Source organism: Grus americana, chromosome 2 (genome assembly GCF_028858705.1).
Source record: "Grus americana isolate bGruAme1 chromosome 2, bGruAme1.mat, whole genome shotgun sequence".
Taxonomy (NCBI): domain Eukaryota; kingdom Metazoa; phylum Chordata; class Aves; order Gruiformes; family Gruidae; genus Grus; species Grus americana.
The window spans coordinates 120951076-120976832 of NC_072853.1; the positions used below are offsets into that span (position 1 = coordinate 120951076).

General features: G+C 37.0%; 1 protein-coding gene across 3 annotated transcripts in view; it reads left to right on the forward strand.

The window, feature by feature from the left end:
* The first annotated feature begins 524 nt into the window (after positions 1 to 524).
* LARS2 (leucyl-tRNA synthetase 2, mitochondrial) overlaps positions 525 to 25757 on the forward strand; it is an 89537-nt gene continuing 64304 nt past the window's right edge. Inside the window, exons 1-5 of one of the 3 annotated variants that reach the window (XM_054818540.1) lie at positions 525 to 632; positions 3312 to 3562; positions 5392 to 5520; positions 15843 to 15934; positions 19371 to 19431. In XM_054818540.1, coding sequence (XP_054674515.1) covers positions 3329 to 3562; positions 5392 to 5520; positions 15843 to 15934; positions 19371 to 19431 — 516 coding nt within the window. In that variant the 5' untranslated portion in view covers positions 525 to 632; positions 3312 to 3328. Of the gene's footprint in view, positions 633 to 965; positions 1094 to 3311; positions 3563 to 4235; positions 4301 to 5391; positions 5521 to 15842; positions 15935 to 19370; positions 19432 to 25757 lie in introns of those variants that run through there. The other 2 variants (XM_054818541.1, XM_054818542.1) reach the window with 2 other exon arrangements.

Here is a 25757-nt window from a genome sequence, read left to right on the forward strand (position 1 = left end):
GAGGTACCAGGCCGCCATTCCCAAGGCAAAGACTGCGATCTCGGTAAGCCCGTGTAATATATAAATGCAGTGTATGTACTCTAAGGCGGGGTGCTCTTTGGTCTTTTCAAATGCGTAACTGTACCTAAACACATTAATTAAAGCGGTTGCTACCTACCTCTAGTAGGTCAGTAACTGTCTATCACTACTGAAATTCACGTTTTGCCCTAGATTTTGCAGGGCAAGTTTTCAAAGCAAGCTCCGAGAGGCTCCCGCCTCACCAGGCATCGCACCTGGGCGGACTACCGTTTCGGAGGGCCACGCTTCCCTCCCGTCCTGCCTACCGTGAGGCTCAGAGCTTAGAAACACAGGAGATTTCCTGAAGGTTTTTCGGCTTTCACACCGTTTGCTCCTGACAAGGCAGACAGCAAAACTGCCCTCACCTCAGCTCGGTGCATCCACCCGCAACCCGACCGCACCGCCCCTCCACGGGGAACGGCACCCCTGCGGCGCATGCGCCGCCTCCGCATGGCCTCTTGCGCATGCGCCGTGCGGCCGCGCGCGCTTAAAAAAAATAAAAAAAATGGCGGCGCCCAGGTAGAGGAAGAGAAACTGAGGGTGTGTGAGGCGCAGCAGCGGGTTTCCGCGCGCAGGTAACGGTCCCGCGGCGGCAGTCGTGAGCGCGGGGCTCGCCTCCTGTCAGCCCAACGGCTCTAACTGCCGTCTGCCTCTGCTCCTCTTCACGCTCACCCCCGGGCGGCCTTTGCCGCCGGTGCCTTGCTTCCCCTCGCTTGCTCTGTTAGCGTCGGTGCTCGCGCCGTGCCGCTGCCAGCGGGGCAGCCCCTCGCAGCCGGCTCTCCCTGCGGCACTGTGCCCCGTAGCACCCCCTCCCCAAGTGTCCCGCCTCGCCGTGACCGCTCTCCCGGTTGGTCTTTCCCGTTCCGGGAGCTGCGTGCTCTTGCGTCCGCTTCTCCAGCAGCGGGCCACCCCCACAAGGCCCCTGTTAATAAACTGCAGGAGGGGAATATGTAAGGAGATTTTTTTTTTCTTTTTTTAATTAAAATTTGAGCTGCAGGGAAAAGAAAGGAATTTGACTGCCTACCTCACTTGTAGAGTAAGTGAAACGTGCTAGTACTTACAAGCAATTTTCAGTTTAGTAAAGGTCTCCTCTCCTGCATGCTTACTGCATCTTTCCAAAGCAGGGTCTCTACCTGTGCTCCCCCATCTGTCCAGCCCCTTCCTCCCTTCTTGGCACACCTTGCAGAGTTGGACAGTTTTGGCTTGTAATGTGCTCCTTTGAAGACCCACACAGCACTGGGCTGGGATGCCCATAATTGGGGTGGGGAGGGGCACCCTTCTTGTCCTAGTCCCATGCACACAAACCTGCAAAGGCAAAAATGCTTTGGGCCACATCTTAGATGTGCTACGTGTCCTTGCTTGGCCCAACGTGTGCCTTGCTGGTCATCGCATCTTGTGCATGAGGGGGTCTGGGAGCAGGAAGGAGACTGCAGATCTCCTCCTCATCCTGCAAGTCCATGTGTTTAACTGAGCTTTGCTCAGGCTATGGCCCCTTTCCCACTCGCATCTACTGCTCTGACTCCTGCACACATGACCTGTAGGACCTGAGGTTACCCAAATGTGTCCTGGCAGGCGTGAGGTTTGCAAGCAGGCTTCTCTTGAGCCGTGCACAGGCACTGGGTCTGGCTTGTGTCTTTCCTTTCTGTCTTCATAGAAGGTTTCATGTGTATGTAATGTTCGTGTTTTAAAATATACGTATTGTAAATCAGCAATGCTGAAAGTGGCCTACCCTATGAAAAGGGAGTGCTCCTTTCTGTTTTAAAAGAAATGGAAATAATAGAAATAAGTGATAAGGAAGCAATTAATAAAAATAAACAAAATGGTGAAGAACTGAAATGTTCTTGCTAATTTTGAACTGAGTGAAGAAGTGTAAGGTTATGGAGGGGGAGAAATTAGGTTTCTCCTACATAACTCGTGCACCTGCACTGGGCATTCTGAGTTCAGTCCTGGATTTGTTATTACAAATATGAGAGATTTTAGAGGTTAGCCACAAAAAATTCAAGGTACTGACATGACTTATATAAATGAAAAATGTTTGAAAGATCCTCTTGATAAGTAACAGAAAAAAGGTGCAATTCTTTAGTTATGTAATAGATACAGGTGATGAGTGCTTGTGTATGCATAATGTGGTGAATATTAAGGAAATATAACTCCCACTAGCTATACTGGGGACCTAATTTAGGTGGTATAGCAATTATTTCTACTGATAAAATTGCTATCACATGGGAAATAAATAAAACTGTTTCTTATACAGAGTTTCTCTACACAGAGATTTTACTAATGTAACTGCAAGAAAAATTATGAACTGACTGAAATAGCTAGCTTGGTACAACAGTCAAGTGTATAGGTCAGAATTTGAAAAAAAAAAAAAAACCAAACCCCAAACAACCATAGAGGATAGGAAATAATTGATATAAATAAACGAACAAGATTTTTAAAAAAGGAATTAGGGGTGAAGATGGGCAAGAAATGTCAGCGTAGGGTTTTTTTCAATGCCATATTTCCTACTGTAGGAAGTAAAAATCAGTAAATATCCTATTGAGACCGATCCCGAACTTGTGGACTGTTTGATCTTTCTCACATCTGAGTAGTTTTATTTTAGAAGACTCACTAAAGCGTATGAAGAGTTCTTTTAACTGGATTTTTAGTTGAAAGAGAAATGGATTGCTTTACATGCTTGACTTGTTAAATTACATCTTGTCTGAACATTATTAGTTTCTCATGTAGTTCTTGCAGAAAACTATACTGATGAGGAAGCCCTTAGCAAAATACTCAGTTTAGAATATCTAGTTGAAATCTACTAATTATAGTCATCCTCCCCCATCTCTTTTCAGTGATTGCAAATTCAGTCGTTTTACAGGATAATTTCATCCAACTTCCTCTTCTCCTTATTTTCATTCTAAATTGTTACTAACACCTTGTTACCCATGTTCTGTTCAGTCAGCTGTTTCCTCAACTGTTGTTGACTAATCCTGCTTTTATTGCAGATTGAATGTAAGAATTGTATCTTATTAGAGAAGAAATCTAACAGTTTTCTTCCATGCAAGGGCCACAGTTAGTTCTCTTGGATAAAAAATAAATGCTTTTATAATTCAAACACACGTGAATAAAATGCAAATACCATGGAAAACAGCCAAGTAATCTAAATCAAGCTAAAATATGTTTCATAGCTACCAAATTTCTGTATAATCGTAATAACGACTGAATTCCTGTTATATATTGTAGACTGAAATACATATTTTTGTCTTTTTCAGCTATCATAACCTTAAGAATGCAGTTGGTTTGTCAGAGAGTTGGCACCTGTTCCTCATGCTTGAAGAGACAGCTAAGTGGCTTCCTGGGATTAATTAAATGGCAGAGGAGACTGGTTCCTGCTTATGTCAGAACTATTTACAGTGAGACGGGGAAATGGGAAAAAAGCTATGGATTGGAGACAAGAAAAAGAGTTGAGAATTGGTGGCTCCCAAGAATAAAGGATCAGTTCTGCAAAATTTCAGAAACTGATGTAAGCATTATGAGAAATTTAGAAATTACATGTTTGATATTTTTGTTTTCTCAGAATAGAGTTAATTGAAAATTACTTAGTATAGTTGGCTTATAATGATGAGATGTATATTACATTTCAGGCGAAAATACTTTTATATGATAGTAGATTACTAAAAACAATTGATGAAATAGATGGAAAAATAATAAAAAAATCTTGAGGAAAAACACAATCAGCAAAGTATGAGCTTGTAAATTTAGGAAGTGTGTAAGCAATCAGTTCTTTCTTTGTATATTATACCACATTTAGGAACTAATTACTTAAAGTGTTACAAGAAACATCTTCTACACTTGTAACTTCTTTAAACAATTAACTTTCTAAAGATCTTGTTCCCAATGACTCTAACAAATCTGTTAACACTACACACTTTGACTCATTAACATCTATATTAAGGGAAGATGATTTTTTAAACAGTATTTTCTAGTTTACAGTGTCTTAGAAATAATGAGTGGCTTGCAGAAAAAAACCCCAACTTTTCCAATGCAGTAAAGGATCTTGAAAACAATTGTAATCTCGGTCTCTGACTCTTTTTGCCTTCACAATTATGCTCAGTCACGTAGGTATAAAAACTTTTTTATGCCCCTTCATGTTTGTTTGTTCTTCTTTCCTAAAATGTGCCCCCTCTTCAACAAAGAGTTGATTCTATCGAAGTGTCGAAGAGAGAAAAGGGACTTGCTTTTTATGAGGAAGAAAACTGAGGTGAAAATGGCATGTATGCATACATGTAGCAGGGAAGCGTTCATTTAGGCTTGTGTCTTTAATATCTGATAATACATGTAAATATATGTATCATATATATCATACATATACTAAGTTCAAAACTGTATTTTTAATATTTTTGTTTATCCTTACAGTTGAAGTAAATTTAAATTCATATTGAGAGGCAAATATTGTGTAGTGCTGCAATGAAGTATTCAGATTATTTCTAATTTTGCTATTATTGGACAAAAGAGATAAAGTAGTAATATTTGATAAATATGAATAGAGTTTGGTTCAAAATACTAAAAGCTACCCATAGGGTTTTTTGCATTATTAACATAAGAAAAATAATATGGGAACTTATCAAGTGTGTATCAATGGTAAATTCAATGGTAATTAAGATGTATTAGGAATTATGTGAGAGGGATAATGTTTGATTTCTTTGTAACTTTTGTCAATTTACTCAAACTGAACTAGATGAAATTTTTACTTTCTTTCATTATGCAACATACTGCTGGTAAGATGTCTTTAGATCTGAGCATATGTAGTGAAACCGAGCGGTTTCACTTCAGTGGATGTTCATGCAATTGCAGATGATTTAGTCACTCAGTGAGTTACTGCAGTTCAGCTGACAGAAAGCAACTGGCCCTGAGCTCCATGTTTGTTGTAAATACAAAGTAAAACATTTAACAGTTAAGAGGATAATTTAACCTGTCATGTTTTCATTTTTTGGTGGGACAGATTGGGAGCACATAGATAATCAGTGACATATGCTATGGTGGGGAACGGTGATTTGTTGAGCTGCAGTTATGTTAATATATCTTTTGTTAGTAAAAGTTGATTAAAAACAATTTTCAAGTGTCACATAAATATGAATATAAATTGATGAGATGGCAGCAAAATCTGGTAAAAAGTCTCCATTTACAGCCCCAAAGAATTTGATCCTAGGAACTTTGTCAGTGCTCACTTGGATCAGTTCCAGTAGAACCTTTTTCTTTTTCTGGCACTGTGTAGTTTGTAATGTGTACATGTATTTAGTTACGTGAAATGCTAACTCATGTAGTCATAACTTTTTAAAAATTTCTTTCTAGAAATCAAGACCAAAATTTTATGTGCTTTCTATGTTCCCATATCCTTCTGGAAAGCTTCACATGGGCCATGTTCGTGTCTACACCATTAGTGATGCAGTAGCGCGATTCCAGAAAATGAGAGGGATGCAGGTAAGAAAAGATCAGCAGTAGGACTGGGTGGGTTTTTTATGTTTCAATATCACAATTGGTCAGGAAATTAGTATTTTCCAAAATCCATGAAAGTGAAGGCTTAGTTGGAATCTATGCTACAAATGCTACAAATATGTGCACATGACCTGTGGAGCTTTGGATACTGAAGTTTGAGACATTTTAAAAACAGGTGGTGGTCAAAACTCCCAGTTGATAACAAATCGTTAGAAGCTATCTCAAATGATACAGCCAATGCTGTATCAGCTACCTGAATCTATTGACATATGGCACAGTGTTGATGAGGCATATGCACCTCACCATTTCGATGAGAGGAGGTTGAAGGCCCTACTGCCATCTAGTTGGGACTGTGGGGGAGGAAAAAAGATTAGGTGGCAAGAGAAAGCTGAGATACCGCAGAAATCAACTCCTTTCACCTCTTCTGCTCCTGACAAGAGGTTGATGTCCTCAACTTGAAGGGGACATCCTGCTCCTCTGTGCCAGCTGGGAGGGAAACCCTTTCTCATGGCTGCTGTTAGTCAGGGGTCGCATCACACATCACGTCACCTGGGTGTAACTACAAGTTTCTGTTCTGTAGTCGCTGACCCCTTGACTTGTGTATTTCAGCCTTACTCATATGTATGAAACAGTTTTCTGAGGGTGGAAGTCTATGAAGTAGGAAGCTAAGACTACTCACCACACCTGCAAGGAGAAATCCCACTTTACTTTTCATGTTCCTGTGTTTCCCAGTCTGCCCCATGCCTGCCATCATTTTTCTCTCGCTCCCTTCTCTCTCTCCAGTAGGTGTAAGGTGTAGCTGAGAGCCTAGACCCTGCAGTCTACAGGTGTTCTGCAGTAAAGACTGGTGGGTAAAATTTGAAGGATGTGAGGAAGGTGTGGGAGAATTGTGGCCTGAGTGACAACCATATTAAGTGAGAAGATGACATCTGGTAGAGGGAAAATGTTAAGAATCTGGGAAACAGTAGGAAGAAGGAATATGGAATGAGAATACCCAATTTTAGGGTAGGGAACAAAAAGGAAAGAAATAGCCGTAGGCAAGAATCTAGGATGAGACTCTGAAAGGAATTCTTTCTAATGTACGAGAGAGAAGGAGCGGTTCAAGAATATAGGAGTCAGACCCTCAAAAGAGTACAGAGAAGATGAAATGGAGAAAAATGTTAGTTGCCGGTTATGGTACTAAGTGCAATTTCCTTGCTACAAGGGCTGCAGAAGTGTCGTGTTTCCTTGATATATCACCACCCATGAGACTCTTAAAGGTATTTTCACTGAATTATTCAGTGTGCTGCCTTTCCAAATACTATGTATTTTATGCCAATGATGAACATACTGTGCACTGAATATATGCTGTTGCTTTACAGAAATGCATTCTCATGCTTTTGAAATTACAGGAAAAAGAAATAACTACCTTGGACTTTAAATGAAAAAAAACCCATAATGTCTGTTGTAATACTAATCTTTCCGAACTCCAGAACTTACATCTCATTAAAAAAATAGAGCCAGCTGGGCTTTTGAAGGGACTTTTGATTCCTGCTTGATGTTAATACCACAGGAGATGTTATTTCAGGGCATAGCTCATCTCTCATCAATAATGGTGGAGATAGCCACTAAATTTCTATTGAGAGAGATGAAAACATACTTCCTCTTCTACTAGCTAAAATAAAGTGAAAATAATTATCTACATCCGGTAGGATGCTGTAGGTGTTAGCTTTTGAATACAAGGGAAGTAAGCACCTTTAGTAGAAGCCTTTGGAGAAAAGATAATTGCAAAGAAATATAAGAGCCATTATGAAAGCAAGTTTTTATTTCCACTATTGCCTGTTTTTTCAAGAAAAGTTTTGAAAGTCTTTTAAAGTTTTTAAATCTTACACTTCAGCTTATTTTAACATTTCATGTGAAAATTACTTTGAAGGGTATTAGAGTGCCTGTAGAACACGCTGAATTTCTGTAAATATGTCTATCTGCTGTTGTGTTAACCACTTTGAACATCTGTTTATGACTGAAGGTGGGCAGCCAAAGAATTTAACCTTCATGTACAATTAAAAGATACTAAAGATCTCTCAAATGATTATGTCATACTAAGAGCTGTTGTGTTAGTGATGTTGCTGGAACTTATATTTACCTTAAAAAAGCTTTTTCTTTATTAGCCATGCTAATTTCTCCATCACTTAAAGTCTTTATAATTGATTTTTCTCCTCACAATTAATTTATCAACCTCTAGATGTTTTCTCTGGCCATTGTCACGATTGTCCAATCTGTTAAAGATTTCTTTATTGTGATGATTATAGGCTGTGACATAGTTTTATCTTATACATAAAATTTGATATACCCAAGAAAAATATTTTCCCCTGTATTCAGGGAATTACTGAAATTCTTCAGTACATAAAAGGAAAGAATGCTTTATAAACAAAAATATTAGTATGCATAATTTTGAAGTTACTTGATTTTTTAAATTCTTTTTTTCTTTCTGGAAATTTAGCTTTAATATTGCATGTTTGAAAGTTAAGGGGCTGCTAATTTTTCCCAAGTCAAAATTCTAAGCAGAAGTGAATGCATTTCAGGTATTCAAGGCAAGTTTAGGATAAGATTTTTGAGTAGTAAATACTTCCATCATTTCCAAGCTAAGAAAAAGGAAGAGTCATTGAAAATTATCTTAGGAACGATATCTATAGCTATAGATGTAAAACTGACCTTGGTTAGCAAGTCATAAAACGGTGCTAGAAGCAATACAGGGAGGTTGAAAGTGTTTGTAAGTCAGTGAGGAATTGTGGGCTGTTACTGTGAAAAATACAGGCAAAACCATTCAAACTTAACAGTTCCCAGGGAAAACATCAGACTACAATGTGTATTTGTTGTCTAATGAACAGTGAGGGGAAAACATCAGGGAAAATATATATAGTGTGTACATAGTTGACTAGTATATATGATTAAGAGTAATGTATGTTGAATAAGGTCAAGACATTTTTCTTAGAGAATGCCTTCATGAGAAAATAGTAAATTCCTTTCATATTAATTTAATCTGAACAGGCAAGGATTGTCTTATTTGTTATAATACATAAGTAAAGATAAGCTTGAACGCCTTTACAAAGGGATTAGAGCTCCTTTAGTAAATTGGAAGCATTCTTTGGAATCCATTCGTGTAATTTCTTCATATTGGAAGTAGTTTGAAATCTTAACTGGGAAAGTGTTAAATCATTTGGAAGCTGGTTTTTTGTTTTTCTAAAATGGAACATTAGTATTACATTTTTCTAGCTGGATAGGATCTGATTTTGTTTCAATTAAAATATTCTAGAGAGTTAATATGCACTGAAATCTACTGGTATTTGCCAGAAACCTGTACTTCACCAGCATTTTAAGTGGGGAAAATAAATATTTGTTGCTCTTTTTTCCCCTTTCTGTTTTTGGAAGAAATACCACTTCAACATAAAGCTGTAGATGATATTCGTGACTAATGACACTGAAAATGGGCAACCAAAGAGATTACCTAATGAGCAGCAGCCTTTTCTGCAATACGTGACTGGCTGGTCATTTATTAAATGATATGCAGGGGTGGGATTTAATGCAAGTGTAACGTCGCAACAGGCAGTCACTTTTCCAGTGTACTGAGTGATAAGCTTGGCAGAGTTTTCAGTAGGAGGTGTGTATTGCAATACAGAGGTAATCACCGGAGTTGTATCGATATGGGGCCAGCATGTTGTGCCGATGGATGATGAAGTCCCGTTTGTTTTACCTGGAGATCTGACCAGTAAACCATTTTCTTATTCCAACATTCCTCAAGTACCTGTAGGCAGTGCATGGGAAGCAAACTCTGTCATGCAGTTGGATTAGGTTGCTGGGTAAATGATTTGTAGAGGACATCTGTTGTAAGATAAGTTGTTTACATTCTAATTAGTGAAGATGAAGTTTGAAGTCTTTGTATGGGAACTGTAAACCATATAGATTACTTAGCATGAATGCAGTGAGCTAGTCTCTTTTGAAAATGTGTTAAGGATAACATTTTTCTTGAAGTGCAATTAAAACAATTTTTGTGTATGGAGAGTTCTAGTCACAGATCTTATTACAAGCATATTTCTTTAAAAATGCTAGCAAAAAGTAATTTATGTATTTTAAATTACTATTTTGTATCTATTAGTAAACCAATCCAGAACTAAACTCTGAAGTTTCCGGTTGTGTTTTTTCTGTAAATTTACATGCATCTTGTGAATTCAAATGTATGAGTTTTGTAAGAAGTTAAGAGATTTCCTGTTAATTATTTGAGTGCCATGTAGAAATTATAGAGATATTCATGGTGGATTTCATCATGGCAGATTTCCAGTCTGCTGCTGCTTGGGGAAAAAGTATTTACCATTGCTTTATCATGCTATCATTATCATGTCTTTGATAAATTCCAAAGTGGATAATTTGTGCCTCTCAGAGGACTGAGAATAATTCCCTTAGCAATCAGTAAACAGAGAGTGATTCAGTTCAATAGTTCCTGTGATATCTTTTTAATAAAATTTTGAATTGTAATTGATACCACAGCGAGGCTGTCATATGCAAGTTGTGCAGAAATGAGAATGATCATTGGACAGTTCAGGATGAAATTCCTGTACACTAGGATCAGATTTCTTAATTTGGACTTAAACTGCTCCTCACAGGTGGGATTGGAATATTGTCAGTGATATTTACACAATATCCCAAAATAACTTAAGAGTGTTTTCGTTTTATCCAGAATGTCTTTTTTTAAATTAGATGTATTTTCATTAATTGTTTTCCGTTTCAGCAGTGAATCTTATTACTCTTTAAATTGCAAAAGTGAATGGTATTGAAGAAAGACAGGCAAGTTTAATTAAAACTTTATAATGAAGTCATCAGTAGGATGAATTATTGTAATACAGTTCCATTTTATGATAATCATTAGCTGCTATTCTCCACCATTTTTTTTTGTGTGAGGCTGTTGTGTCCTTTTGCAAGGTTATTTTCTGTGGTATAAACCAAGTGGAAAGTATTACAAGTATCCTATGTCAATTTAATATTATTTAAATTTAGTTTTCCAGTAGCAAGTACTGAAAGTGTTAATTAGCTCACTGTTTCATTCTGAAAGAGAGAAAATGAGATATTATTTTAAAATGTAATTATGTTAGAATCGGAGAATCCCAGAACTGTTTAGGTTGGAAATTACCTTTAAGATCATCGAGTCCAACCGTTCACCTAGCACTGTCAAGTCCACCACTAAACCATGTCCCGAAGCACCACATCTACAGGTCTTTTCAATACCTCCAGGGATGGTGACTCAACCTGTCCCCTGGGCAGCCTCTTCCAAGGCTTGACAACCCTTTTGGTGGAGAAGTTGTTCCTAGCATCCAATCTAAACCTCCCCTGGCACAACTGGAGGCCATTTCCTCTTGTCCTGTCACTTGTTACTTGGGAGAAGAGACCAACACCCCCTGGCTACAACCTCCTTTCAGGGAGTTGTAGAGAGCGAGAAGGTCTCCCCTCAGCCTCCAGGCTAGACAAGCCCAGTTCTGAGCCTCAGTGGCTCCTCACAGGACTTGTGCTCCAGACTCTTCACCAGCTTTGTTGCCCTTCTTTTGATGTGCTCCATTCTTGTTATGCAAGAATGTGTGAGATTAAGGAGGTGAGTGACGCCTTTGTTTTCTGAATGTTTGTGGTAGTGTGTGGATGTAGAATAATTTCTTATACTTTATATCTTGTGAGAACAAGAGATAAATGAGAGCATTTTATAAGCGGAGTTATGCTTTGATAGAAATCTGTGTGGGTTGATTATTTTTTTAATTTGAAAGTGCCTTATCAGAATGCAAATATGCAGCATTCTGTTGCAGAGAATCATTTAAATAGTCCTTGCTAGAGTGTACACACTAGTCAAAAATTCATTATTTTAATCTATTTCGAGGTGTGCCTTGCCTGCTTGGGGTTTTTTTGGGTGGTGGTGGTAATTTTTTGCTGTTGCATGTTAGCATGATGGTGTTTATTACCTAGGACACTTAAAAGACAATCTAGTCTGCATTCAGGTGGAGGCTTTGTATTTAAAATGTGTTGTATCAGTAATCTGTCGATTTACAAATCAGATTTTCAACGTGTTCAGCCTGATTGCAGGTGGTCAGTGGAAGGAGCAGCCGTCCTCTACTTTCCCCTCTCCAACTGCATGTCCTTACTGTCTTACTTGTGTGTGGTTGCACAATTGTGAGATCAAGTGCAAGGAGGGTGACAGAAAGTTGCTGCTGCAGTCAGGAGTGTTTTCTGGTAGCTGGAACTCGTGACCATGGATCACCTATTTTGTCAGCCTTTTTTGGTTAGTTCACGTCAAGTGTGTAATGGGGCTGTAACTAGAGACAGGAATGTAGACTTTGCTGTATTGATTCAGATCACTAATCTGTCTGCAAACCTCTTCGTTTTTATTTTTGGTTCTCTTATCACACATTCTCTGAAATAAATATATTTATTTACAAGCATTTTTGACACTGATTCTACTGTCTGTCTTAAAATCTAGAATGCATCAATCTGGATGTGAGAAAGATACGTCAGCTCCCTGGTCATAGTTTTGAGACATACTGAGCACATCAGGAGAGCAAACAAATTCTTTGTTTCATTACAAACATAAAGGAAAATTCACTGAATCATCTGTCCTAGTTATGTTGATGGAGGCAGAGAACTGAATGTTATGAGATCATTGTCAGCTTTGTGTTATGTGGTACCTGCTGATCTCGCCTACTAATGTCAGTGTGATGGGCTGATTGTTACGGCAGTGAATAGATGAAAATCCTCTGAAAGGAAGAGCTGAGATCTTAGAAATGAATTAATGGAGTTACTGTGTCTTCCTCTGCTTCATCCCACAGTCACGTTAAGAGCTCTAGCCATCATTAATGACAGATTTTTGACCATGCTGTGCAGTGATTCTTACAGCGATGCTTCGAGCTAATATGAAGTCAGAGTCTTCGGGATCTAAAATGTTTCAAGATGCAACTGTTTTCCTTTTTAATAATCTGCTCCTTAAAAGAGCGCTCAGTGTGGTAGTTACCAAGCACTTTGTTCCCTGCACACTAATAAATCACTTGCAACTTTCATGTTCCTGTGCAAAACACAGTACATTGAATAGTAGAAAATGCCAGTCTTTCATACTTGATCCTGCCAGATCATTTGAACTGCTGAGGATCTTAAGCCCTCTGTGTTCCAGACTAACCTAGTAGTTTTAACCAGGAAGAGTTTGCCTGTCTACTTCATCATGAAGATCAGAAACTCTGGCCTTTGGAGATAGTACTGGCTTCTGCTGTCTTAAAATAACTGAAACTATAGCCTGCCTTCTTTTCCCAGGTATAGACATTCTCAGACATATGCAGGCCTCCTCTCTGCAACATATCTTCATTATTTGTTTTTTTCTTTCCCCTTGCAGCTTAGAGAAAATACTGTCTGTACAGAGAAGCGATGCTTGGATGAGTGGTCACTCTAATGAGCAGAATTGATCCCTTAGTTGCATAAGGTTTAGAGACTGCTGTCAGAAGCAATCAAGTCTGCATTCAAGAAAGTAGATGAGGTTTTTTCCTTCTGCTCGTCTGTAACGCTGGAGGGAGCAGGGAGCAGCCATGTTTTCTGCTAGTTAGAGCCTATGACCAACCCATCAAGGAGCTACCTGGAATACCCTTTGATCTTCAAAATTGCTTTCTTCCTATTTTTCTTTGGTTTGAACAGTTGAACCATTCCTTTATTCTTTGTGCTAACTTCTGACATGTTAGTAGTGTATTTTCTTCTCCCCTTCCATGTCTCTTGAGATTTCAGATGCTTTTCAGAACTATATAGTTAATCTCAGCCATGTGTTTTATGTTGGCAAAGTAGAGTTAAGATGTAATGCCAAGTGCTGCATGGAGACCGTGGCATTTTAACTGTAGATATGTAACATACATTCCAGCGAGAAGCAGCTGACCTATTGTTTAGACAAATGCATTTCACAAACCTTTAAATCCATTCACGGTAGAGAAGTAAAAGAGACAATAAACTTGAAATCATTTTCTAAACCACTGTGCGTGTTACATTCATCTCTATAGCAACTACATAAATAGATCTATCCTGGAGATTAATTTGAGGATATTTTTAATGTCTCTTTAAATTCAGGTTTCTGATTGAAACTTGAATTAGCGTATTTCTTCAGTCCTTTAACTTGAGGAATGCTACTGGTTGTTAAATTGAACTGTCTTCTGAATGTGATAAGTGAATATACTGTATGGTATTTTTAATATACATGCTAGAATTGGGAAGATCTGTGTGAGCAGATAACTCCTGCTAGTGCTGATGGTACAGTGATAAAATGTCTGCACATTAGCTGTCTGGAGCATCAGTCAGCCCTTTTGGGGAGCCTGTAGCTGGTAGTGAAGCTGTTCTTCCCACATCTTTTTGCTCATGAGCGTGAGGAATGAGATTGTGCCTTGCTTATGGCTGCCTGTCTATATCCAGGAGATCTTCAGAAGCCAAATTTTACAAAAATTAATCAAGAGTAGGTTTTTTTAATCTCATTTAATGTGCATCAGCTTGTACTAAAAGAAGGCATTTGTAGGGATGCAGATGTAGGACACTGGACTAAACAAAGAGAGTTTAGATAAGAGAAAATATGTATTATACATGGAAAAAAACCCAACTGATTTATTTAATTTCTGTCTAGAGACAGGTGGTCAGCAATAGTAGTGGTCAAAAAGAGCTGAGCTGCAGAAACTAGTATTTTAGTGTGTCCTTAAAAAATTCTGTTGAGATTTGCAGTTTATTTGTAGTTTACCTTTTTTTCTTTTATACCAATAGTTTTGATTACTGGTGGGGGGAGGGAGAGGAGAAGGGCTGGGTAGAGGTGTGCTTCAGTGGGGCGTTGACAAGTGGTTTAGGCTCCAAATGAGATTTTCCATGTAATGCTTATAATGTGAGGAAGTGGGGAGTTAGAAAAACTGATTCTTATATTTTCTGATACTGTGATATGAGGAACAATAAATGTTAATTACAGGGAAAATTTGTAAGACAGCATAGCATTCCAATTTCAGTTAGATTTATACATAAAAAATGTGCTGTGCAACGATGCTTACTGTACTGGCTTGAACCACAGCTGATCACAGGTTAATACCTTTGGTTTTATTGCTGCACCAGCAGGGTAATGATATACAGCAGGTTTAGTTTTAGCTCAGTATTGAAAACAGGAATACTGAGGAGTCACATCTGTTAAATTCTGTTGCTTTTACACTGAGTTGGTGCCTAGGGCACCTTTATAAACATGTCTATAAAATATTTTTTATGAAAGAATCCACTGAAGTCAGAGGATTGGAAGGTTGTAGCAAAGAAGAATAAAAATAATTCAAACCAGTAGCAAAAGTAGCTCTTGTGCTTCAGAAATGAACGGATTTTTCACAGGGAGATAGTTTATGAGATTAGTATTGCTGGGCTTGCTTTCTTATTTCTTGTTTGCTTACATGCCACTAAAGAACAAGTTCTTCATATTTTTAGGGGCAAAAATTTTGATTTCTTAGAACCTGTAAAATGTTACTCAATCATGTTTTGCTATTGTTAAACTTGCATAACTTTAATCATAGTTATTGAATTTATAGCACAATTGTAGGTGTAACAAATGGGTATTATCACGTATCCAATATATGTGTGTTTAATGACAGCATCTTAAGTACTGGCCTTGATTTCCGTAGTTATTGAACAGTTTTTTTGAATACTTATACTGTATTGCTAGGTTAATTTTCTAAATAATTTGCATGTTAATAGGAAAGATATATTTCTATTTCAACAGAAATGACCTATTATATTTTGTAGTAAAAATTTTTGCATTTTTATTTGTGGTCATGAAATACAATTCTGTCAGTCTGCAGTCTATATTTACAAAAGATATTTTAGTAAAATTTGACTAAAACAGTTTTCCCCATCCTCTTCATTTTCTGTTGGTTCCATTATCTGTTGGATTTAAGGTTATCATAGAGTATTTTTCTTCAACAAAAAGAATATTTGATTTTGTTTAGTAGTAGCATCAACTGCTAATTTTGGCCACCACACAATTCGCAAAGGATTGATTTTTGTCACTGGTATTGAAATAGTCATGAGGATTTATTACATAATACTTTAAGCTCCATCTAACATCACATTGTAGATAGCAAGTATGCTTCATATTCATCTTTTAAAACAGACCTAGCCATAGCGGGCATGTTTTGAAGAGGTTCAATTCAGACAAAGCAAATGCTGAAATGCAAAACACTGTTCATTATTTAGAAGCCTGTCTGTGTTGTTGATGCCATTCCAGAAAGTTGTGTAAGATTGTTTTTCCTTTTTGCTTACAGGTGATAAATCCAATGGGTTGGGATGCATTTGGTTTACCAGCAGAAAATGCTGCAGTTGAACATGGGCTTCACCCTGCAAGCTGGACACAAAGGTAGTTTTTAATGAATTTAAGTAATATGACATTTTCACTGTGAATATCTGTACCGTAGTCCCCATAAACCAACAAAACAGAGTAAAACCAGTGTGGAAGACAGACAATAAAGAATGAACTAGGGTTATTTGCCAATGTTTTATGAGACTGTGCAGATGATTCTGTTTCGAAAAGCAAATGTATCAGGATGATTTTCAAGGTTTTCATCTCAATTGCTTTTAACTTGTAAAAAGGTAGAATATTGAAAGAATGACATTACCCAGCACCCAAATCAGTGAATAAGAAATAAATCAGAATTTCATTATGGTGAATTTAATCTTAGTATAGAATACACAGTTGAAAATTATGAGCTAAATGGTTAGATTTATTAGCAGTTTTCAGTACTGTGCAAAAGAGGAAGAAAATAGTTTTTTCATTTGAGACTTTATCTTGGAAAGTGATAAGCAACCATTATTGCTGCTGACTTCTGTGAAAATTTTGGGCTTTAGACCATAGAATTGGATGTTGTGTCCCCCTAATATTCTTTAAAATGAGTAGAAAGTTATATAAGTAAACAATAATTTCTGTAAATGACTCAGAAACCAATCTTAAGTGAAGCTGTTTGTTGTGCTCTGTGTGCAGTAATCTAGCTGTGGTATCTTTTTGGAGCTTGATCCATTTCCTTCTTTGATAATGCTGTTTCTTTGAAGTTTTTTTTTGTGCTTCTGGTCCCATGTTAAGATACTCGATACTTTTCCAGCTAAAATATGATGGCAAGTGATTTCACTTAGGGAGAATGCACGAGTGCACTACACACAAATTCTGAGTTATTTATGCTCATTTTTAAAAATTTCCTTCATGTGTGGTTTAGATGAGTATATGCCTGAGAACCAGTTGCATCACGACGCAAAAACCTAGTTTTGTTCTTTTAAGAGTCTGAAACATCACTGTGCAATGTGCTGTGGGCTGTCTCAGTTTTATTGGAGCATGGTCAGTAAATTGGTGATTTCTGACTTCCTCCATAAGTCTACTGAAGCTCAGCTGTAAAAGAAATTTACGTATCTGTTTTATCTGAGTGCCTCATTTTTAACTCTTATCTTGATGGAACCTTCACCAGATGGAGGGTACTGTGATCCTTAAGTACATGACAAACGAGGCAGAACGAAGTGAAGGTTGTAGTTTTGAGACAAGGAAGCTGACATGAAGTACCTGTGACTACAGAAGGGTCAGTGTTTTCCATCCTCTACTACGTGGTCCCTCCTCACCTATTGTAGGCACTGGTAGGAGATCTTGTTGAACTGACTCAGCCTGTGAACTCAGAAGAAAGCCATTCTGCCAGCTGACTGAGTTGAAATTGGCTCAACAGAAAAGCAGTGAGCAGAGAGACTGCAATAGCAAAGTGCCGTATCAGCTCAGCCTGTCTCATCTAAGCTGTTTGTCTGGGTCGTATCAAAAAGCACATGGCAGGCCACAGCCTGAGCTGATTCTCTTCTGCTACTTTGTGCTCTTCTATTTTTCTCTTTTCTTGTAAATATGTGCATGTTGTTCCATACACTTAAAGCAGTTCACCTAGTTACAAGATGTTTTATACTGGAAGAAAATTTTGCTTTGAAAATTTCCTTAGTATTGAAAAGAGTGATTGTCTACTTTTAACAGTTAAATAATAATATTATAACAACAAACCGAGACAAGTTAGGATATCATCATTGGACTGATTATTATAGCAACAACCAAATAGGAAAATTATTTACATACCCAATTTTTCTGATTATGCTAAGGAAGGGAGTTGGTTCATCATACCAGCAGTTTAAAGTCTGACCACCAAAGTAATTGCCGTCTCCTGTTTTCTCCGCTGTCCCTGTCCTGAATGTTTCTCCCACCTGCAACAGGGATGACTTAACTGAATGTGAAGCTGTGATGGTGTGATAGCAACCTGATGTGTTTTAGTCATCCCTGGAGCAGAGCCAACCACCCACGTAAAAGGGGACACACTGTAAGCATTTCAGCTTACTTGGTTCAGGAGTGAACAACCAAATTTCGGAGCATTATAATTTTCTGAAGATGTGACTTAAAATGAGCTCCAATTGACTTTTACTTCTTATATTCTCAAAATTAGGAAAAAAACATAAAACAAATTGAAGGTGGAGTTACTTACGCAAAACATGCGGAAATGTTTGTTAGTAAGAGTTAGCATAGTGGCAGAAGCTTTGTGAAAATACGGCCAAATTTGAAATTTTTTTTATTGGTACTGTTCATTTTGAGCGGGACTTCAATATAAGCTGTACTACTGAAAGTATGGTTTCTCCCAGTGGAAGCTGTGAGTCCATAAGAGGATTTTCTGGTACACCCGTACTGATATAACCCTGCTGGCAGGCCTTTGCTAGTGTACCTGGGGCTCTGCAACTGTTAATATGGGATACTTGCATTACTCAGTGATTCAGCAGTGCACATTTGTTCTGGATCAGAATTAAATGCTTGGTTTCATGACTGTCAAATTAGCTGCTCTGGGAGGACAGATGATACTTTATCTGACATAATGCATTTTAGTAGAAAATTAAAAGTCCATAGGAAATTTTAAGTAATTTTAAAGTACGCAAATGAATTCATACCGAGTCACTAGTTAACTGTGTAGTTGTATTTTAGTAAACTGTATTTAGTACATTCTCAAACTAAAGCCTCACTGTATATTCTGGTGTATCTTATCATATATTTTGAACGTAATCCATCTGGGATGTAGGTCTAGCCCTACAATTTCACAGTTGACTTAAGTTTATCTATGGCTGTGCTGCCACCAGAAGTTTAGGGGTTCCTTGTCACCTCAGGATAGATGTTCCCACCACCTCCTTTGTGTTGGCTCAGCTGGTTTTGTGGTACAGTATTGGTGGTGATCAGCCTGTTGATCAGAGGGAAGCAAGAAAACTGGCTTGGGGGTTGGAGAATTTTTTGTAGGGCATGTCTTCAGGTGTATGGGTAAGCTGATTCAACTCATCCTATAGCCACACCATCACCAGAGCCAAAGCAAAATACAGCCAGAATAGCATTGCCAGAATAGAGCAGGATTAAGCTGATTGTGGAAGTACATCCTAGTGCATTGTGAAGATTTCAGAGTGCTCTTTGGCTCAACTGCACTAAAGACAATTAAAAATAATGAGAAGTGATGCTTGAGGAGCGTTTCTCTCAAACTGCAGTGCCATATTTGCTTTTCAGTTATACTCAAATCAAGAGAAGAAAAATCATTCTCTTGTGCGCACAGCCATTGAAATTGAACCAGAATACACTAGGGACTTTTAAAATTATTATTTGAGATTTCTGACAGTTCCTTGAGTTTCACTGTTAGTATTTAGAGGTTAACTAGTGCTTTTGATTTCTCAGAACTTTATGAGCACCTGACTTTAAATATGATCTCATGATAGAAATATTTTTCAGTTAATAAATTTTTTAATTTTTTATTTTGCAGTAATATTCAACACATGAGGGAACAGTTTGATGCACTAGGTCTGTCTTTCACATGGGAAAGGGTAAGATTTTCTTTTTTAAGGGATACTGTTTTATTGTATGATGGAACGTTGAAAAACATGGATTTCACCATTTTATTTATGACAATGTAGAAGTCTTCAAAAGTGACCAGTTTATGTGATTAAACTGTAAAATTACACTTGAAAAAAGAGGGAAATCGAGCTTCTCTCAAGCTTCTTATCAAACTTCTCTTACTTTTGACATACTGAAATCTTCTGATAATCTCAAGGTTTAGGAGAATCTTTTCTTTAAAGCAGTTTCAGTTTTGCATTTCAATTTTTCTCTCTGCTTTTTCAGCTCTTTCAAATTAGCAATTTTTTGTGTTAGAAGTTAGGCAATAGTCTACATAGATATTTATGAAGCAGCATGCCTTTGTATTATGGTATATATGTTTTGAGGAGTGCATTTTCTATGTGTATGTTTTCATAATATACTCTAGGGTTTAAAGCTAGTAACTTGAAATGGTGGTTTGGTTATGTTATTCTAAATTTGAAGCATTAGTCTATATTTTTGTAGGTGTTCCTGTCATGACTGTTTTAGAAAATAGAAATTTTGTTTAAAACACTAATGCTTGAGAATAGGTGTTCACCTCAAAAACCTTACCAACATGATCAGACATAAGCTAATGTCATTTTCAAGATAAAAAAGAAATTAATTTTTGAAGCGATTGTAAGGTTACTGCATTTACCATTGAATCAAAGTCAGTCACTACCTTTATATTCTCAGCAATAACCATTGCTTATCACCTTAATATGATTCTGAATAGAGTGATGGAGATGCTAATCTTGGATTTTTATAACAGTATTGTAGATCTGAAAAGGAAAAGGATTAGTTTTCTGGCAGTCTGAGACCTGCCATCTGTTTTCTTTAATCTTGAAGGTGAAGTTGTTTATTTGTATGTCTTACATCTAAAACCCATATTTCATTGTGTCATGTATATGGCAAGATTTTCAGTATAAGCCTTTGCAGTAAGATTTTTGTTCTCTTTATAGCCAAAAAGTTGCTCTGAAAATAAAAGGTTTGTTGTGGAAGGTTTACTGCACCCATTCTTGACAATTATTTTCTTATATTTGAAACTGTTAGTATTGCAAAGATTTTCTATACGTGTAATACAGCAATTCTTCAAAACAGTGAAGTCGTATGTGTAGGCTGTATTATGGAACACACCAGAGTTGAATGTTGCGGAATGCCTCTCAAGAAAATTGAGAAAATTCACTTCTGTATATGGACTTTTGTTTAACCCTTCTGTTCCGAAGAAGAGATGGAGAACTGGCAGTACTGAAAACCACGGCAGAAAATATAAGTATAAGGGAAAAGTAATTTCTCATCTCTGTGCCTGTTCTTTGAGGCTTACTTTCACTTTTCTAGCAAACCATGTTTTGGTTAATGAACTTTCAGAAGTCTCTGAGTACTTGTGGAAAGGGCTTTGATGCTGTACAGCTAAGTTAATTTGAACAGTTGTGTAATTAAAATAATTTAGAATGCTCTAGGAGCACATAGTTTGTGGTTTTGAAAGGTAAGATTGTAAAACAGCTAAAAAATATTCCTTGAAACACAATGAATTTTGGAGTTTTCGCTCCTTAACTTATTAGTTAATTTTTATTTTACCTAGAAAACCTGCCTTATTAACTGGAGTAAGAGTGACCTGAATGGTAACCGTTAGAAATAGATATGTTTATTCATTGCAAAAAACGTATGATGCCTGAAATATATCTATATTACATGATCTCCAAATGCACGGCTATTTGAGCTAGCCATGAAAGAACTACCTTTGGAAGTGGAATGGCTAAGCTGTGGCAGAGTGTATTTTCCAGGCTGATAAAGCCAGCTTCTCTGCAAGGCTAATTAGGCTGGGCAGAGCATCTTACTGCCTGAGCTGCACGACTTCTGGGCTAACTCAAGCATCTTTACACAGCAATGCACTGTGCTGTGCAGGTACTTATCTTAAAAGTGAGCTTTTTGAGGTAAGGAATTTTTTTTATTATTATTCTGTACTTGTAGGGCACTAATCAGTGGCTTACAAAATACTGTGACAATGCAAACCAACCCGCTAATGTTAGTGACTCGTGAAAAATGCAAGAAAAACACTTTTTATATGGGTTAGTCTAATTAACTGAGACTATTGTACAAAACAGGAGTTTGTTTTTAATTTAATTTCATTGGTGTTGCTTAAATGTGCTCCCTCATTGTGCTAGAGCATAGTAACTAACAAATACATGCTGGAGGGAACCCGTTCCCCTACCTTAGATCCCTATTTTAGTGTGCGGTGAATCGCCTTTTTAAAGTGTGAACCTTTTATGTTAACTGTCTCTGTCCTCTGTGGCCACCTTGGGGTAAATGCCTAGATGATGTGAAGGAAACTTAAGCAAATTTTACCATTTTACAAATGTTAAGGCGGGGGAGGAAAGTAGGAAAATAATAAAAAGTACATTTTGAATACCTCGTGCATGTAGCTGCGCTGAAGAAGCTGACTGCTTATAAAGTCACGTCTGGTGTTAAAGAAAGTCCTGACCAGGAATACGAAGACTAGTTGTAGTTTTATTGCATGGTAAAATTACTATGAACAAATGCTAGTGCACCTGGGATACTAGAAGTTTCCTTTTATCTGGGTTTTTCTCATTGTTCTTTCTGTCTTACAAATCAAAATGCAAAAGTATTTTTATGTTGTAGCAGTCAGCGAAATTACTTAACCAGTAAGGCACCACAAATAAGGCATTATTAAGAGCTAATTAGATTATTTCAGAAAGTCAGGTTGCAAAGACACTTGAAAATTATTCTCCTAAACAGAAAATGTAAGCAAACTAAAAATGTAATTAAATCCATAAAATAGCTCTGTAAGAACTTTGCTTTAGAGTGATTTTGAATACTGATAGTGATCTGATTTTTTTTTTCCTTGAAACATGTAGGTATTTTAAGTGCCTCAAGTAATAAATGTCATATTTTTAAATCACTTTCAAAATGGTGTGATTTTTGGGGAGAGATTTTTAAAAAATAATAAAAGAGAGAACATTTCTATTCTGAACATTTATGTTTGTCAAATCCAGTGTTAAAAAGCTGCAGTTTGTGGATAGAAGAAATGTCTCTGAGAGACATTAAAAACACCTGGAAAATAAAAGACATTGTGGTTATGTTTTGTTTTTAAGATAACAATAATTTGGGCATTCCTGGTGATCAGATTTCTCCAAAATACCATCCCAGACAGCATAGCAAACTGCCTGCCACTTCTTTTAAACATGATTTTCAGGGGAATTAGGCAATATAATTTTCGAAGATTCATATCATCAGCAACAAGGGATGAGGAGCGTATAACATTTTTCCTTTCTTTTACTCAGGACTGCCGTCAGACTGAATGCTTGTTCCCAGTAAGCCATCAGTTCACCACTGTATTATCAATCTCTAGCTTTCTTCTAGAAGGTAGCTCATACTGCCAACGTTTTTTAGTCTTTTCAATTCATGCATGCCAAGTGACATAATTTTTTGCATAAGAGTAATGTTCCCCTTCTGCTCTGTACATTAAAAAAGATGAAATCTTTGATAGATTTTATTTGTGCAGATATTTTTCTGTTTAGTTTTGTAGTTGTCATTCTTGTGCACTGCCTGAGCACGCATAAAACTGTAACAGTAGATACAGCATTACCTATTAAATTTTCTTTTTATCCACATACCACTGATAATCAGTTACCCTACTTGTAATTAAATAAAAAAGGAAACCGTTGATACAAGGCTGCTTTTTTGCAGGAAAGATATTAGTGCTCTAAAATGTAGGCACTGCATGGTGTTTGTATTTGTAGCTTATAAAGCATGAAACTAAGGGTCTTTGAAATACAAATATTCAAATGAATTTAGAAATATAGTTTGGTCTAGCTCTAAACCTCTGAAAATCAAATAATTATACTTCCAGAGAGGTGGTGCATGCCCTTCAATACCAAAATAGGTAAATAATAGATTAAAGACTGTTTAATCTTCCCAAATAGATTTTGAAAAAATCCATTCAGACTTTTTCTCCTTATCACCTTTTTAATAAGTACCAAGTGCAACATGGCTGTCTTCAGGATAGCATAAGACTGTGCTAGAAATGAAATTATTGGTAATAAACTAGGAAATTACTTCTCTCTAATCTAGTTATATGTTATTCACAAAGTCTGGTGGATCTGACAACAAATAAACACTTTTATGCAGCCTGTAAATGTTACTTTTATTTTAAAAAATAGCCATGAAAGTAGCTTGAAGATGTAACCTTAAAAACCAAACAAAACCCAGTTTTAGATTCAGAGCTACATAATAGAAAGTTGTAAATGTATCAGATTTAGATCAACTGATGAATTATAAAACAAGGCATTTGAAAATTTAGTTTTTCTTGTATTGATGACAAAAATCTTCCATCCGGTTTGGGTTTTTTTTTGTTTGTCTAGGATTCTTCACTGTTGGTTTTCCCCTATTTTTGTTAGCTGGAGTTTTTTTGTCAGATTTTTTAATAATGCACAACCCTTTAATCTCAACATGAACTGTTTGCTTCCCAAGTCACACTGCTGTCAAATCTAAATTGTAATACCGCTATTTAGTCTGCAACGGAGAATTTATTTACAAAATTAAATAAGATACTAACCCCTCCATCATGCTATTTGTTAGGAGCAGATTGTTGTGCTGCCATTAAAGGGATTTAGCAAGGCAGATTTTGGTAAGGATATATATACCTTGGCAATATCTGCTATTTTTAAAAGCAGACCACTTTTAAAGGTGGTTTGTTTTAATTGTTTTAATGAATTGTTTTCATGAATGTCATTCCTGTAGGAATAAGGAGCAGTAACAGTAACCAATGATAAAGATGCGTTGGTGACAGTATCAGATACTCTCTTTAACCAGCAAGCTGACAAAAGGAAAAGGGAAAATGATTGGGGGAAAAGAGGGAGATGCTGTCTGTCCCTTTTCATCGTACCTTCTGAAATGCTGGGGTGATGTGTTATCACTAAATCTATCACAGAGTGCCAAAGAGCACATGCAGTGGACAGCTGAGCAGCATGTTTCATATTTGTGAAAAGGGAGAAAATATGCTAATATGCTTTCCTTGCAGAAAATATGCTAATATCCTGTTTATATATATTCACTGAACTATTTTGTGATGCGGGTTCTGTATGTATGCTGTTATGCTAGTGCTCACCTCACAAATGAGAAACAGAAAGTTACGGTTTCTGGCAAGATGGAAAGGCTCCACTGTGTTATTTTGCAAACCCTTTTATAAACCCTTTTCTGTATTTCTGCGTTAAGTCAGTTCTGTTAATGCACTGCAAATCTTTGCCATGCTTATAATGTATAAATAGAAACATTAACATTCACCTTAATTTAAGCATGATAGCAGCCTAATGGAAACTTTTTACCAGACATTATTTATTTAATCAAGATCAGTAACTGACATACATGGAAAATTATTTTTCACCATAAGTCTTAATGTACTAAATGGTAGGAAAATTCCAAAATACATTTTGAGATTGACAAGAGGTTGCTGGCTTGTCATCAGCAGCTCATTTCACTTGGTAGTGATGTAATTTCTCTTTCTTCCTTAACTTCAAATGTTACTTCAAATCTTCATGGTTATAACGTTAAATGAGCTTGAGTGATCTTTTTGCAGCTCAGTGACCACACAACAAATTTGCTTCTGTGATAAGTCTGCTGCATTTCTTTCTAAAAAATGTCAGTTTACAACTTGTGAGAGCGCATGGACATGAGAATCTGTTCCCATGAGTTAGCTTGTACCATGCCCTAAACATGCCTGTTTAGACTGAGAAACGTCATCTTTTTTTTTTTTTTCAGTTAACACACATCTGCCATTCAGGACAAAAAGGACAAATCTCAGTCCATTTTACTATTTTTATTTGACAACTCACTTCAGTTGTCTTACCTGTTTGCCTGTTGCTCACATAATCTCATATTGTACCAAAAGGGATTGTTTCTGTTCTTTTGTGTCTCTGATACTAGAGTGAGGAAGCTCTGTTGCCTGTAGTGGTATCGCTCTGACAGAACTACTCCCCTGTATGGAGAAGCAGGGGGAAAAAAATTAAAATGATTAAACACATAGTGTTTAGTTGGAGAGATGGAAATCAGACTTCTGTCAAGTGGTTTTTTTCAGTGCAGAGCACAGGGCTTTAATCAAGCAACTGTTTTTCGTGACTACGTCTTCACATGCTGTGCTGAAAACTTGCCATTAAATGTCTCCTTCTGGTCTTGAAAGCCTCTTATACACACTTTTGAGGCATATCTATTCAAAGGTCATATTAATTGTTCAAAGCAATGTTTCAGCACTGGAATATAAATTTGTAGAAAAAGAATAAAA